The following is a 15,199-nucleotide window of genomic DNA, read 5'->3' as shown; positions in this document are numbered from 1 at the left end:
TATATATATATATATATATATATATATATATATATATATATATATATATATATATATATATATATATATATATATATATATATATAAAATATAAAACACTATTTAAACGTTGAAACACATCAAAGTCTCAGTGGTTTTTCACTCACCTTCCGACAGGTTCATATTGTTGGTTTGATTGGACTTAGTGATATTCTCAACATAAATGTCATGACAATTTACTACACGGTATGCATTCCTTCATGCTGCATTGATATATATACATAAATATATACATATATAATATCTATGTATATGTTTGACACCTTAATCCTCGGAATTTTTCCCCACGACTGGAAGGGTTCTAAGTCCTGGATGGTATGGGACTGGGATGATCAGGCCTGAAGGGCACTATCAGCAAACATCGAGCAACTGTAGTATTACAGGAAAGACATTCATATATATATATATATATATATATATATATATATATATATATATATATATATATATATATATATATATATATATATATAAGGTCCCTCAACGTCACAAGTTTTCACTCACGATGCGGTTAGTGATATTCTCAAGACAACTCTGAAAAAGTTATAAAACTACGAAAAATATGGCACTATCAGCAAACATCGAAGCGAAGGTCCTTCTACAAGGAAAAAGTTTACAATTTTATACAAAACTTACTTCGAAATAATCAGGCTATACTTTAACTGAATATTAACTACATCAAGCCTTGGATGGCAAAAATGTGAAGGGATTAATTTAGCATACTAAAGGAACCGGCTCTTGACTATAAAAGGAAGAATTTGGCTGGGGAGGTGATGACTTGGAGAGTGCTCAGCTTACCTCAATGATATGGCCCCGAGAAAGACGCATACCGCCCCTCTGCGTGTCTCGTCGTCACCTCGGTTCCCTTTCAAAATTTCTACATAGGTTATTTTACTAAAGAATGTATTCAAAACATTTAAAAGAGCCTCTCCAATATTCCTGATACAGATAATACAAGCAACTGGCCGGACAAAAAACACTCAAACATATTTACAGAAAAACGGGAACCACGAACTCTGCCGCCTGCTTACCCACTCCCCTCGCTTATCCTGAACGTTGTGATGGATTGTCGAGAAAAAACTGATCCAATTTTTTCACGACATACTCCACACCAGAATTTCTGGCCGAATGGGATAGCAATTGGAAGCTTACGGACGTGAGGTTCAAAGATTGGAGATTCGTCGTGGCCTGCACTCAATTGCAGCACTACAATTGAAAGGCAGCTCACGACAGACTTACAACAATCAAAACGACAATCAAACCACGAGAGTAATCACTCTCACAAGACACAATGACACCTAATTTGTGTCGCACAAAGGGATTTACACATTTCATACAGTTCAAACACGCTTGTGCGCCGCATTTCGGCAGCACGAAGCAACAACATCGATAACACTCGTTTCCTATCACTTCAAGTCCTCTCCAACTTCCACAAGTCATATCTTGGGTATCACATTACACTATGTAACGCCATACTTAACCCATTCCTGCATTTTAAGCCTTTGGGCTATTGCTGCCCCTCTTTTCAGTCTCGCTCGCTCACTCGTATGTGTCAAATTGTTCTGCACGTTCACTTAACTCTCTCTGTGCAAGTTCACTATGCTCACAAGAACCTATACTTTCTCCTTCATCAACTCTCACACTCGGTGCAGTGTCTTCTTCTTCATTCACTTCATCGATGTGTTCATTATCATCATTCTCTTCACTCTCATTATCCTCGCACGCACTCATTTCAAGGGGAATGATGTGTTCATCTGGTTGCAAAGTTTTATCCCCTTCATAGAGTACACTGACAGAGCGTACGATTCCATCATCATCTGGATAGACGGCAACAATTCTACCCAATGGCCAGTAACTCCATTTTCTACGGTCGAGTTTCACCAACACAGTGTCTCCAGCACTCAGTGAGGATTTGGGTTCCACACGGAAGTCATGCCACTCCTGTAATGAACGCAAGTACTCAGTCTGCCACCGATGTCGAAACATTCGCAGGGTGTCAGTGAGACGGAAATACATCTGCTTCGTCATCAGTGTGCAACACATATATTCAGGTTGCACTGCGTGTGACGTCAGTCAGATCATGGATCCTCGAATCAGGTGTGAGGGCATAAGAACTTCGTCTTCCCAGCCATCGCCAGTGTACATAAGAGGCCAGTTGTTTACTACTGCTTCTGCCTCCTTCACTAATGTACGGACCTGCTCCTCGTTGAAGATTTTGCGCCTGGAAGATACTTCGAGGGTGTGTTTCACAACCCTGATTAGGCACTTGAAGAATCCTGCCTCCCATGGAGATTGCGGAGTCTGGAAATGCCACCGTATCCTGTGTTCACACAGGAACTGTCAAGTTTCGCCTTCGTCAAAGATGTCCTGTAAGAATGTGCTGGCGGCGCGGAAGGTCTGGTGATTGTCGCTGTAAATACTACACAGGGTGTCCCATGCGTTGCAATGAATCTCCTGAACATCAAGATGAAGGTGGCAGCGTCGAGGGTCGAACAGTAATCTAGGTAGACGGCTCGGCTGCTCATGCAAGTTACCAACAGAATGTAGCCAATCCCTCCTTCTACCTGGATAGGTCCCGTGTGGTCGAGACCAATACAAGCAAACGGCCATGACATCTGTGTTCATGCAATGGGGAGCGGCGGGGGAGGTGGGCAGTGTAGAGGGGGCTTGAAGGATTTAATACAAGCTACATATCTGCTTACCACCTTTTTGCCAAACATCTCAATCCCAGACACCAACATCCCTGGCGAAAAATAGCTATTAGTGAATTCATGCCACAATGCATGTTTAAGGTATGCAGTGTCTCAGGTATGATCGTACTAATTTCCCTGTTGCAGGTGACAACATTAAATGATCTCTATTTCCTACAGCATTCTTTAATCTATTTTCTCGAGTATATTATACTTTCAACCAAAACTAACCCTAACTGGTTAACCAAATTAATTATATCATTAGGTACTTTAGATCCCTTTTCCAAATATCTATAAACTGAAGGCAAATAATGCCTTTGTTCCAAATAAACAAGCTTCAAAAATGGATTAGCATTACTTTTTAAAAAATTCAAAACATTTTTCATAATACCCATCAAAATGCTAAATTCAACAATACTCTCCATGATAGGCCAGATGTCTGCGGGTTGTATCATGGCTACTTCTTCCTGTAGTTTACGGAGGGCAGCAACAACTTGCTTATTAGCCTGGCTTAGCGAGGCTTCATCTAGTAGTTGTGGGGGATCGGCAGGACCTTCAATATGAAGAAACTGGGTCCTCGGTGCCACAACTGGTTGTCTGTTAGCTCCCTCGTACTGGTTACTCAGGACAGAAGATCTGTTGGATTACTTTTGGTCGGCACATGATTCAGAATCATCCCAAACTCCTGTAAAAGAGAGTTAGCCTCTCCTACAATATTAGCTATAAACATGTTGAGATGTAAATTCAAATTAATTACTTCACTTGAAGAGTATGTTTAAAGATATTATACTCATTTACTTTGTTGGGAATGGTGCTTTATATTATTGATACCTTTTATATTGAAGGTCCCTATTGTTATTGTTTCATGCACTGCCATCTTGTGGCGAGTCTTGTAAATAGAGTTGAGAATAAAGGCGCTCACCGGGAAAACATGAGTCTAAGTTGATCCTCGCATTTCTACTTATATTTGCCAAAATGGTGGACGTAAACGCAACAAAACACATTCCTATTGTCCTCTTTGCTATTTATCAAGGCTATAGTAACCTTACTGTCTGTCCAAATTATAACTGTACTGACTTTTAACAAATTCTTCAAACTTCTACCTAACTTAATTCCTAATAACAAGGTTAATAACTCTAATTTAGGTATGGTCAACCATTGTTTCCTAGGGGTTACTCTCATTTTGCTAGTCAACAGGTTAGTTTCTCCCTTACTTCCCCTGACATAGGCTGCCGCCCCATATGCCTTACTTAAGGCATCAGTAAAGACATGAATTTCTGATTCACCTATCAAAATTCCTCTCTTAGATTTTAACATCTGCACATTGACAAACTCCTCTAAGATTTTCATAGCCTCTGTCTGTTTTTCTGTGTCCAGAACATCATCCCATCCTATTACCTTCTTCCCATCGTTCCTGTAAAAAAACTTTCCTCTAACATATGTTGGACTGACCAACCCTAACAGATCAAAGTTTGATACTAACAAGGAAAGGGCCCTAAGTTGCATGGGAACCCAGTCAATAGGCAATTCTCCCATCCCTTTGAAGGGTTTCAAGCACATCTGATCACTACTCCTATCCCGTAACATTCCCAACGTAGAAATCTCAGTGGGCTCTTCAGCTCCCACCCATTGATCAAGGGCTAGGCTATTACTCGCCTATCCTCTCAGTGGCATATTAGCTTCATCTAAAAGCTGTTTAACAGTTGAAAAATTAATCCCACATTTCTCCCTCAGTAGCATAGGTGGCACTATAATTGTCAACATCAAACGATTTTATTAACTCTGCCCTCCCAGCTACCCTAAAATGAGTCTGAAGGATTTATAAGAGGTGCAAAAGAAACAAGCAGGTAAAAGTTACTGCTGATTTATTCAAGGTCCAGGCAGTTTATATAGCGGCTGACTGGCATCGGGCTGCAGAAGACAATGGAAGCAAGGGTGACCTAAGGTCGATAACAATTAATAAATAAATACAGTGAATGAGTACAATATACAATGTAACAATAGACAGAATTAAAGTTGAGTATAATCTTGACGCCTGCATAAGAAGAAATACACAGTACACAGCTGATGAACAGATAAATAATTGCATACACAGTTTAAACAATTGAATTTTATGTGACCTGGCCCGTCCAGCATGACGAATCGTAGGTACAAAGAAAATGGGCCATCATCAAAGAAAACTTGCTTAGCGGGGACTTTACAAACAACATGATCAGCAGAGAGCGGTTAATTGAACGAGGGAGGGGATGTCCGCGTCCATACTCGCTCTTTGCCCTCTTATATGGAGTAGGGTACTCGTGTCAAAACGCACTTAGGAGCGCTCCGTTCGAGTCCGCTAATGACACTGGTGATTTTGCCGACGAGAGTCAGTATGCCCAAACGCTGGTTCAGCGCCGTGATTAGTCTGCTAAGGGCGAGAGTAAGCTACCGGAGCCAAGACTGAGTCGCCGTATGGGTCCGCTAGTGGCTTCGGGAACCACTCCAGGGGTCACCACTATAAGAGGTGCAAAAGAAACGAGCAGGTAAAAGTTACTGCTGATTTATTCAAGGTCCAGGCGGTTTATCTAGCAGCCAACTGGCGCCGGGCTGCGGAAGACAATGGAAGCAAGGGTGACCTGAGGTCCATAACAATTAATAAATAAATACAGCGAACGAGTACAATATACAATGTAACAATAGACAGAATTAAAGTTGAGTATAATCTTGACGCCTGCGAAAGAAGAAATACACGGTACACAGTTGATGAACAGATAAATAATTGCATACACAGTTTAAACAATTGAATTTTATGTGACCTGGCCCATCCAGTGTGATGAATCGTAGGTGCAAAGAAAATGGGCCGTCATCAAAGAAAACTTGCTTAGCGGGGACTTTACAAACAACATGATCAGCAGACACTGTGCAACATTGCTTTACAGACTTGTTGAAGGAGAAAAGGACTGGTTGTAATTCCAAATACCACGACCCTGAAAGCAAAAGTAGCCGCTTGTGATGGCGCCTTGTACCACAGGAATCGAGCATACTTGGTGTCCTGTCGATCAAGGAGGATTCAATGGAAGGCTTTAGATATGTCAGCGGTTAGTGCGTAGGGATTTACTCTGAACTTTAACAAAAGGTCATATAACAGCTCAACTAAACTGGGACCTGGATACAGGCAATCATTCAAGGAGATTCCTCCCTTCGACTTGGAGGAGGCATTAAACACAATCCTAAGGGGTTAGTAATACTCTCTTTCTTAACACCAAAATGAGGCATGTCGTAGCCTTCTATTCTCGAGTTGGGGACTTCCTCTATGAACCCAACTTCGAGATAAGAATGAAGGACTTGTTCGCAAGTGGTTCGGTAACTAGGATCTCGATCAAATCTCATTTCTAAAGCATTTAATTGTGGCAATGGCATTACGGTAATCGACATTCGGTCATTGTTCATCACGAAAGGGAAGGCTTACTTGATAACCCTGATCAGTTTGTACTGCACTGTCCTTTACTTTCTGGATGGCTATGTTCTCTGAGATGGAAAATTGCTCTTTGGGACTGATACCAATCGTGTCAAGTCGCCACCATTCATCGACATCATGGCTCAGTTCTACTGTTTGGCAGACACGCAAGGCTTTCACGGCAGTCGTGTCAACTCCATTAAGTGCCCACTGAGGGACCTCATAAGGGGATACCCCTTGATGAGTCACAAAAAGACTGACCCCATTACACTTGTCCATACCAAGGACGAAGTGATTAAAATAGTTGGCACTGTTCAGCATGTTCACATTTTTCAAAACATCATCACGAACTTCCTTGTCTGCCATCTTGTACCCTTTGCTTTGCAAATGATGTTTTACATTAACTAAGCCAAGTTGTAGATGGGCGTGTTCACATTGTCATGCACTATCAGTTTTGTCCTTATTACCCTATTTCCCATGTGAACTTTGCAAGAAACCAAATCATATTCGCCATTAATAACATTAGAACCAAATGGTGCAATACTAAGGGAGACTTTCTTTATTACTGGCAACTTTAATTTCTGGGCTAGCCGACTAGAAGCAAAACTACGTTGGCTCTTGGTGTCTAAAAACACTGGTCGGAGCCTGTCGGCACTGGGCACACAAGATGGCCGACGTGGTCGGTAACAGTGTCAACAGTAGGCCTGAGTCAGACGCACTTACTGACTTCGCATTCACACTGGGTTTTTCATCACTCTTTTTCCTATTTACTTTGCTTACGTTACAACCCTCGGGATTTCTGTTTCTATATTGGCCCTTTACTGGCTTAGATGTGACATTACTTGATGACTAACTCTGAACATTTAGTTTGTTGAACTGCCCGGTAGGTGCATTTGACTGAGGCTTGAAAACATTACTACAAATCACTTTGCAATTCTGTCTGTTACACTGAATGCTACTATGGCCTTTGCCTAAACATTTAAAGCACCTACGGAAATACTGTGAGAGGTGCTAAAAAAGAAAGCAGGTGGACATGTACTGCTAGTTTATTGAGAGAGCAAGCCGCTTATAAAGCGGTGTGCGGACGTCATACAAAGACATACAATAGGATACAGGTGACCCGAGGTCAATTGTTCTCAATGTGAAACAGGACAGGTAAATACAGATAACATATAAAAATAAAATTACAAGAATGGACACAATAATGTTCTGACACATGTTCAACATAAACAGGCACAAATGAATAAGTAACATACAATTTTACATAGATAAAATATGGCTATTTAGCATGACCTAAGTTCATGGGAAAGGCACCATAGAAAATGGGAGGTTCACTATAGAAAACCCGTTGAGCGAGGACTTTACAATACATTAATTGTCGCCTTTGGTCTTCAATGGCGGTGTTATTGGTACAATCACTGGCCGAATGCTCACCTTGGCAAAATGGACACATTCTAGTACGAGGGGTTTGAAATGCAACTGTCTTAGGTCTTTCAGGCTCGCCCTCTCCCTTTTGCAATGCATCATCCTCCAAACTCCTAATGAGGGAATCAAATGCCTCAAAAAACTCATCTTTCTCAAGTAATCCACAACTTTATGATATACATCGCCTTTAGAGAGCTTCTGATTAATCAAACTCATGACCATTCCCTGGCCCACATCTACTGTACTCAGGCATTTAATTTGCTCTAACAACACTGTCAACTCAATGCAGAAGTTTTTCAAATTCACACGGCTGAATTTGGGAACAAAGATATTGGCGAGTCACCGATGCAAAACAACTAATGTTTGCAGCTGATTACCATAGTAATGTTCCAACAACCCTAATGCAACATTGTAGTTAGCAGCCATTACACTTAAAGCCTTTCTCAAGGGCACCAAGCAAATATGTAAACTTAGTTACGTTATCTTAATCAGCATGTCTGTTAACGTGAACATCAAACAATTCTCTAAATGTAGCATATTTGCTAATCTCACCACTAAACACAGGTAAAGGGAGTTCTTTCAACTTTGGCAATCTAGTCTGTTGCTGCGATACGCTAGCAAGGAATTCAATTCTGGTGAGGAGAAGGGCAATTACACTATTTGCTCCATCAAGCACTTGACGAATTGACAATTCAAAGTTTGATTCCAACTTTACTGTACCAGTCAAATAAAAGTTTCTCAACATTTGCTCACGGGCTTTAATGCGATCAATCAGATTTTGGTACACCGGCGCAGTGCGTGTCTCCAACAGTTCACAATGGGCCTCAGCTACCACATCGGTCAGCAAAGCAACCAGTGAACTGGCCTGCGAGTTACTTGCAACAGCCATGTTGCCTCACGTCACAAAATTTCGCGTTGCGAAAAACAATGATCGTTGTACTCTGAACTTCTATTATGCCCTTGTCACTGTCGCCACTTCCTCAGCCAACTCGAAAAAACATCATTTGCTGGACGTTCCTGATGCTCGCTGATACCGACCATCGGTTCGAAGGACCAATTGTCGCGAATTTTTCCCACGACTGGGAGGGTTCTAAGTCCTGGATGGTATGGGACTGGGATGATCAGGCCTGAAGGGCACTATCAGCAAACATCGAAGCGAAGGTCCATCAACACACAAGGACAACGCGGTCGGGTACAAGACAACTCTGAAAAGGTTACAAAACTAAAAAAATATGGCTTCTGGAAGTTACAATTTTATACAAAACTTACTTCGAAACAATCAGGTTATACACTAACTGAATATTAACTACATCAAGCCTCGGATGGCAAAAATGTGAAGGGATTAATTTAGCATACTAAAGGAACCGGCTCTTGAATATAAAAGGAAGAATTTGGCTGGGGAGGTGACGACGTGGAGAGTGCTCAGCTTACCTCAATGATATGCCCTCGAGAAAGACGCACACCGCTCCTCTGCATGTCTCGTCATCACCTCGGTCTCCCTTTCAAAATTTCTACATAGGTTATTTTATTAAAGAGTGTATTCAAAACATTTAAAAGAGCCTCTCCGATATTCCTGATACAGATAATACAAGCAACTGGCCGGACAAAAAACATTCAAACATATTTACAGGAAAACGGGAACCAAGAACGCTGCCACCTGCTTACCCACTCCCCCTCGCTTATCCTGAACGCTATGAAGGACTGTCGAGAAAAAACGGACCCAATTTTTTCACGACAGTCTATATAAAGAGAAAACTGCCTGGACCAAAGTTGTGTGTTACATTAAATGGAGTGTGAAATGATTGATGTTTGTTACCGTATTGAACAGGGCTAGTGAACAGAAACTGAAGAAACCAGTAAAATTGTTTGGAAGTGTTTGCGAGAGGAGAAAGTTGAGAGTAACTGTGAACAAGAGTAAAATTGTAAAAGTAAATAGAAACCAAGAAGATAGAGCAATGTATGTTAATATGAACAGCGTAAGAATGGAAGAGGTTGATTTTTATAAGCATCTGGTAGTAGCCTAAATGTATCAGAAGATGGTAGGACGAGAGGAGATGACTCACAGAATAAGAGTAATGAGAGGTAGCAGAATGTGTGCTAGAGATTGGGGAAGAGACTTGATTTGTTTGTGGAAGCCAAGGTATGTATGTAAGAAGGGATTTTTTTTTTTTTTTTTTTTTTTGCTAAATCTTCCTTTTGGAAGTAAATGCTGATGTTGAATGGAGCGCCTTAATACCCAGAAAGTGTGAGAGTGCGTGCAAGAGAGATGTGAATGGCACAGCGTATGTAGGGAGACCAGATTTTCTGCTGATGAGCCTTCTGTGTAGTTGTATGTTGTAGCTAATGTTGCGAAGGAAGGAAGCCTGGTGTGAACCTCTGGGTTCTGTTTACTTACAGAGACAACTATAAATACTTACCGGGGTACCTGACTTGGCTCCGTTAGGTTATGTATATATATATATATATATATATATATATATATATATATATATATATATATATATATATATATATATATATATATATATAATGTATATTTATATATGTATATATGTATATATAATATATTAAGCCACAAACGTATATATTTAACATTTATCAATGTATGCATGTATGCAAGCATTAAGAAATAATATATTTTCATATGTTATCCGAAGGGAATTTTTTAGTTGATAATAAGTTCGTCGTCTCGTGGGCTCACGAACTTATTATCAACTAAAAATTCCCCTTCAAATAACATATATGAAAATGTATTATTTCGAGGTAGAGCGAACTGATATTAAAGGACGTTTGAAGCTTAATGCTTGTATATGAATCACGGTGATGTGATAAAAATTCATGCATTGTATGTATGTATGTCTATACACACACACACACACACACACACACACATATATATATATATTGTGTGTATGTATATATATATATATATATATATATATATATATATATATATATATATATATATATATATATATATATATATATATATATATATATATATATATATATATATATATATATATATATATATATATATATGCACACACACACAGTATATCGTTGTGTTTGAGTCTGCTTGCGGCCGCCCAGGGGTCATTGTGCATGAAATACAGTGAGCTATTGATAGTTTTTTTTCCAGTAAACTGAAATTGATTAACGTAAATAAGTTGCCTGAGGTATGTTCATTGCCAGCCTTCAAAGACAATCACGGAAGTAGTAGTAATACTCAAGTGCTTGATATGTACACTGTGCAATATCTTTAATTTGTATTGTATGATTATTTTCCACGCATATGTGTTTAATTTAGCTTTTTATTCTCTTATTGCCTTCATGGAAAGACATTTTTGTTCAGTGTGCGATAGCGGTAATTTACATTAGATTGGATATTTTCTCATAGCTGGCAATTTGTGCCCTTGATATGTATGAAAATAACCTTTTGATTTGACCTTTTCCATCTAAACAGGATCCTGGTGATAATGGAGAGGGGAAATTAGACATTTATATATACTGTGACCACCGAGGAAAGCAAAAATAAACTAAAATCTGAAAGGAGAGATGAAAAGGTGCAGTTGAGATTACGAGAAGGACATTTAATAAAAAGGAGAAGAAGAAGAGGAAAAGAGAGGCGAAATAATATTGGAACATGTTGACTCTAGTGACGTATTAGTAAACAAAATGGCTAAGTTATCTAGTGAAGAGAGGGCCATGTTCCCTTTGACGGACATTAAATCGGTAGTGAAACTCTTTACGACACATTTGAACAAGAACAAGGAGCCGAATTTAGCCATATTGTCGATTATCGTTGGCCACATAGAAAACACATTGACGTGTGCCAGGGGCACAGCAGGCCAGGAGACCTCCCTGACTTCCTCTCTCCCCGTCGATTACGACGATTGTGTGACTGGAGGAGGAGGAGGAGGAGGAGGAGGTCTACAGACAGACAGGTATTCGGATCTCGACTGCACTCTGCCAGTGGTGGAGTACGAGAGCGTCGAGGCTCTCTATCACAGGTTCCTAGCCATTATCAAGGCTCACGTCGATGTGACCGCCTTCGGGACCCCGAAGTACGCGACCAGGGAGCTGGTCAAGCGAATATCGGACGTGGTGTGGTGCACCTTGTCCAGCAGCTACTATAAAGACCGTGCCCACCTCCAGTCCATATACAGCTACATGACAGGTGAGTTCTGCCAGGAATTACATTTAGCATAGGCTAAGGCTAGCCTAGATCATCCAACCACAGTAGAAAAAGTGAGACACAGCTGGCTTTGCTGTGTGGTGCTGTATATACCTCCTTTTTAGTTTGTGTTTTGCATGTACTAGTTTAGCTCATACTGAAATCATTATAAGTTTGCCTGTGTTGCGGTTTCCAAATTTGGTTTGTAGCCTAGGTTAGGCTATATCCTCAAAGGCTAGCTAGGCTAAACTTGATACTCCTTAACGTAAATGGTCTGGTTTTATGCAACGGTTCTGCAGTTAGGCTATTTGGCTGTGAGTTTTGATACTCATGCATAGTTGGTTTGGTTTTGGACTTGTGCAATATTGCTAAAGTGATCTGCAGCAAAGGTATTAGGTTAGTTCAGTCTGTGTCATTATACAGACTGTTACCTACTAAGCAGTATGCAGATTATTAAACTATAGCCTGAGAGAATTTTTGTAGAGAGTATAACTACCCTTGGATCCAATGTGTGAAATATGTGAATTTTTTAGCCATTTCAATGACAGGCTATTAATTCGGTCCAGTGAATAGGCATCTTTTGTGCAAGGAAAGGGAATCGGAGTCAAGTGGTTTTCCAGGTGTGCACAGACTACTTTAATAGGGTTCAAATGCCAAAGTCCCCTCAGGTGAGGACTGTTCATTAGAAAACACTCAAACTCAGAAATGGACATGCTGACAAATTTACTGAAACTAGTTCAAGAAATATGATGAATTTTACCCCATTTCAGATGTGCCGTCCATCCGACACCTTAGACAGGCAATGATCCCTTGCAGATCCTGGCAGTGATTATCAGAATTGCTCATTCTGATGCTTGCATGGGGTATGTGTATCCAAGCTGGACTAGATGATATTGCATAACGTAGGAGACACCATACATGAAAAATATATTTACCATACAATTGTGTATAATGAAATGTGTTGATAGTGGGTTGTTCTTAACTTCTAAGTTAGTTCATTTTTATTTTAGTAGAAAGTATTTCAAAGGAGATATATTACAAACTGTTTGGATTGCTATGTTGGTTACCACAAAATATTAGGTAAACATCTTTTTTTAATACTTACTGTATGGCTTGTAAGTTTTGAATATTACAGAATGTTATTGATAATGTTGTATCATTTTCATGATAATTAATAATGTAATAATTAACTTTAAATTGCATGGGATCATGCCTAGGATGGTGGATAGCCCACAGTGTTGGGGGTGAAAATCAAATTCTTTGAAACATCTATTAGAAAAATTAGTTTTAAATAATGGGGAAAAGTTTTAAAGGATCACATCATATAAATGTATAAATGAACCTTGGTTAATTATTTAGCCTTTTATTAAGAGTTCAGATTTTTAAGTGTATTAACCAAGGCAGGTAGTTTGTAGAATGACAGGAGCATATGGACTGAGCTGAAGCTTAGTCCATAATGCTGATGTTTGGTGTTTTTGGGAGGGGGGTTCCAGAGGGGTCGAAGCCCCCCCCCACCCCTGGCCAGGTCAGGGCATGATGCCCTAAGTCATATTAGATAAGCAAGGTCTGGTTAGGGCAGGTGGAACCTGTGTCTGTCTTTCTCACTCGGCCCCCAGAGAGGAGCAGGCTCTAACACTACCTCTTGAGTGTAAACCTAGTCCAAGATAGTGATGTTTAGTGTTCGTTGGGGAGGGGATCCAGGGGGCAAAGCCCCCAGCCAGGTCAGGGCGTGGTGTCCTAAGTCAGGCTAGGAAGGTAACGTCAGGTTAGGTTCAGGAAATTCTGTTTTACAGATTGCTACCTCTTGAAATCCATACACAGTACTGTGCATACTTTTACACAGGGCTTGATACATTTGAATGCAGCTTAAGAAACTAGGGCATATTGACTCATTAAGTTATGCTTAGATAAGTAAATGGCTCATATAGTATTAGCCTAAGCTAATGCATTAGGCTGCATAAGGTAGCCTCAGGTATGGGGCCTGTCAGTTAACCCCATTAAGGTAAGCTGTCCCAGCCTGGAAAAGCACTTGACCCAAAGAAAAATCCAAGGTAGACTATAGCCTACAAAAAATTACTTCAAAGTAGCCAGGCCTTTTCCAAAGATTTTTCAGGTTTGCAAATATAAATTAGGCCTATATCATTTTTGTTGTAAGAACGGCCGGAGTTTAGGTTATGTTCAAGTAGGACATGTGAAGGCCTTGCTGTATTGTTTAGCATGTTCATCAGGAGACCTAGATTTGCAACTGTCAAGTCGCCTGGTACCATGATGGGCTTTAAAATTCTTTAGCTGCCCACCTAAGAATGCACACAGGTCTGTAGGTTTCATTTGTTCCTACACAAATACAAACTTTTAGTCTTTACATAGAGATTTTGCTTGCGAACATGAGCTGGAACTGCCGTTACCTTTTAGACAAGGTCATTGGCTACCAACGGTAGGGGGGATGCCCATCCCACTCATCGGTCTGCACTCCACTGTGCTTTCTCTTCTGTTTTGTTTTTTGTTGATATATTTTTGGGTGATATATGTTTGTGATATAATTATACACAAACCCCTCAATCACTTTAGCTTTTTGAAGAGGAAACTGTGTTCATTTTCTCTAATTCTTGAGGTTGATCCTCATTTATTATTGTTTACTATTGTATGTCACACTGTGATATGAATGTAATAAACAATCTAACGTGACTTCTTTTTCAGGTGTTGTGGAGGCCAAGGGTTTTAGAGAATTATGTGCCTCTCTAGGCCTCTCGGGATAACCGAATGTGTTTTATGATTATAATTCAGAAGATGAATAATGAACTTAATAATCACTCTTAGGCTCGAGGGGCGTGCTGGTATGTGCTCCAACCGCACCCTGAACAACTTGCTAGCCACAGTGTTTGCTAGCTGTAAAACTTCTCCTATTCCCTTGGTAACCCCTCATGCAGTATCAGGATTGAGTTCGCTGGTACTGCTTTATACATCATGTGAGTGATGTCTCCTCTACATGCTGTTGCTGAAGGCATGCTTGACAAATTCAAGGAGAGCAGGAGGAAGTCGTTTGTTGTCTTTGTTTTTTCGTCTTCATCATCAAGTACTGTCACCTCTCCCCTTTCTTCTTCCAGGCTGACAAGCAGAAGAAGAGGAAGGTTGCCTCGTGTTCCCATTGCCTTGCACAAGGGTGCAACTGGTACTGGGGTTCTCCAGAACCCCAGTGTCCCGCCTACCCGGACCACCAGTGCCAGGCCTGGTACCAGTTTACTGGTGTCAGGGCTAGTGTCCCGCTAGCAGTACCATGGTACCTCTGCTCCCATTGCTGAGCGCATGGGTGGAGCTGCTACCCAGGGTTCTTCAGACCCCCAATGTACTGGCACTGGCCTGGTAGGCTTCCTCCCGGGCCTTCAGTACTGCTGCTCCTGTTGCTGAGCCCATGGATGCAGCTGCTACCCAGGG

General features: G+C 40.6%; 1 protein-coding gene across 5 annotated transcripts in view; it reads left to right on the top strand.

The window, feature by feature from the left end:
• Mnn1 (menin 1) overlaps positions 1-15,199 on the top strand; it is a 253,722-nt gene that overhangs the window by 46,492 nt on the left and 192,031 nt on the right. For 4 of the 5 annotated variants that reach the window (XM_067086513.1, XM_067086512.1, XM_067086516.1 and 1 more), the window contains exon 2: positions 11,057-11,770. In XM_067086513.1, coding sequence (XP_066942614.1) covers positions 11,269-11,770 — 502 coding nt within the window. In that variant the 5' untranslated portion in view covers positions 11,057-11,268. Of the gene's footprint in view, positions 1-11,056; positions 11,771-15,199 lie in introns of those variants that run through there. The other variant, XM_067086514.1, reaches the window with a different exon arrangement.

Source organism: Macrobrachium rosenbergii, chromosome 42 (genome assembly GCF_040412425.1).
Source record: "Macrobrachium rosenbergii isolate ZJJX-2024 chromosome 42, ASM4041242v1, whole genome shotgun sequence".
Taxonomy (NCBI): Eukaryota; Metazoa; Arthropoda; class Malacostraca; order Decapoda; family Palaemonidae; genus Macrobrachium; species Macrobrachium rosenbergii.
The sequence above is the reverse complement of the archived record's forward strand: the minus strand, read 5'-3'. Positions and strand labels throughout refer to the sequence as shown.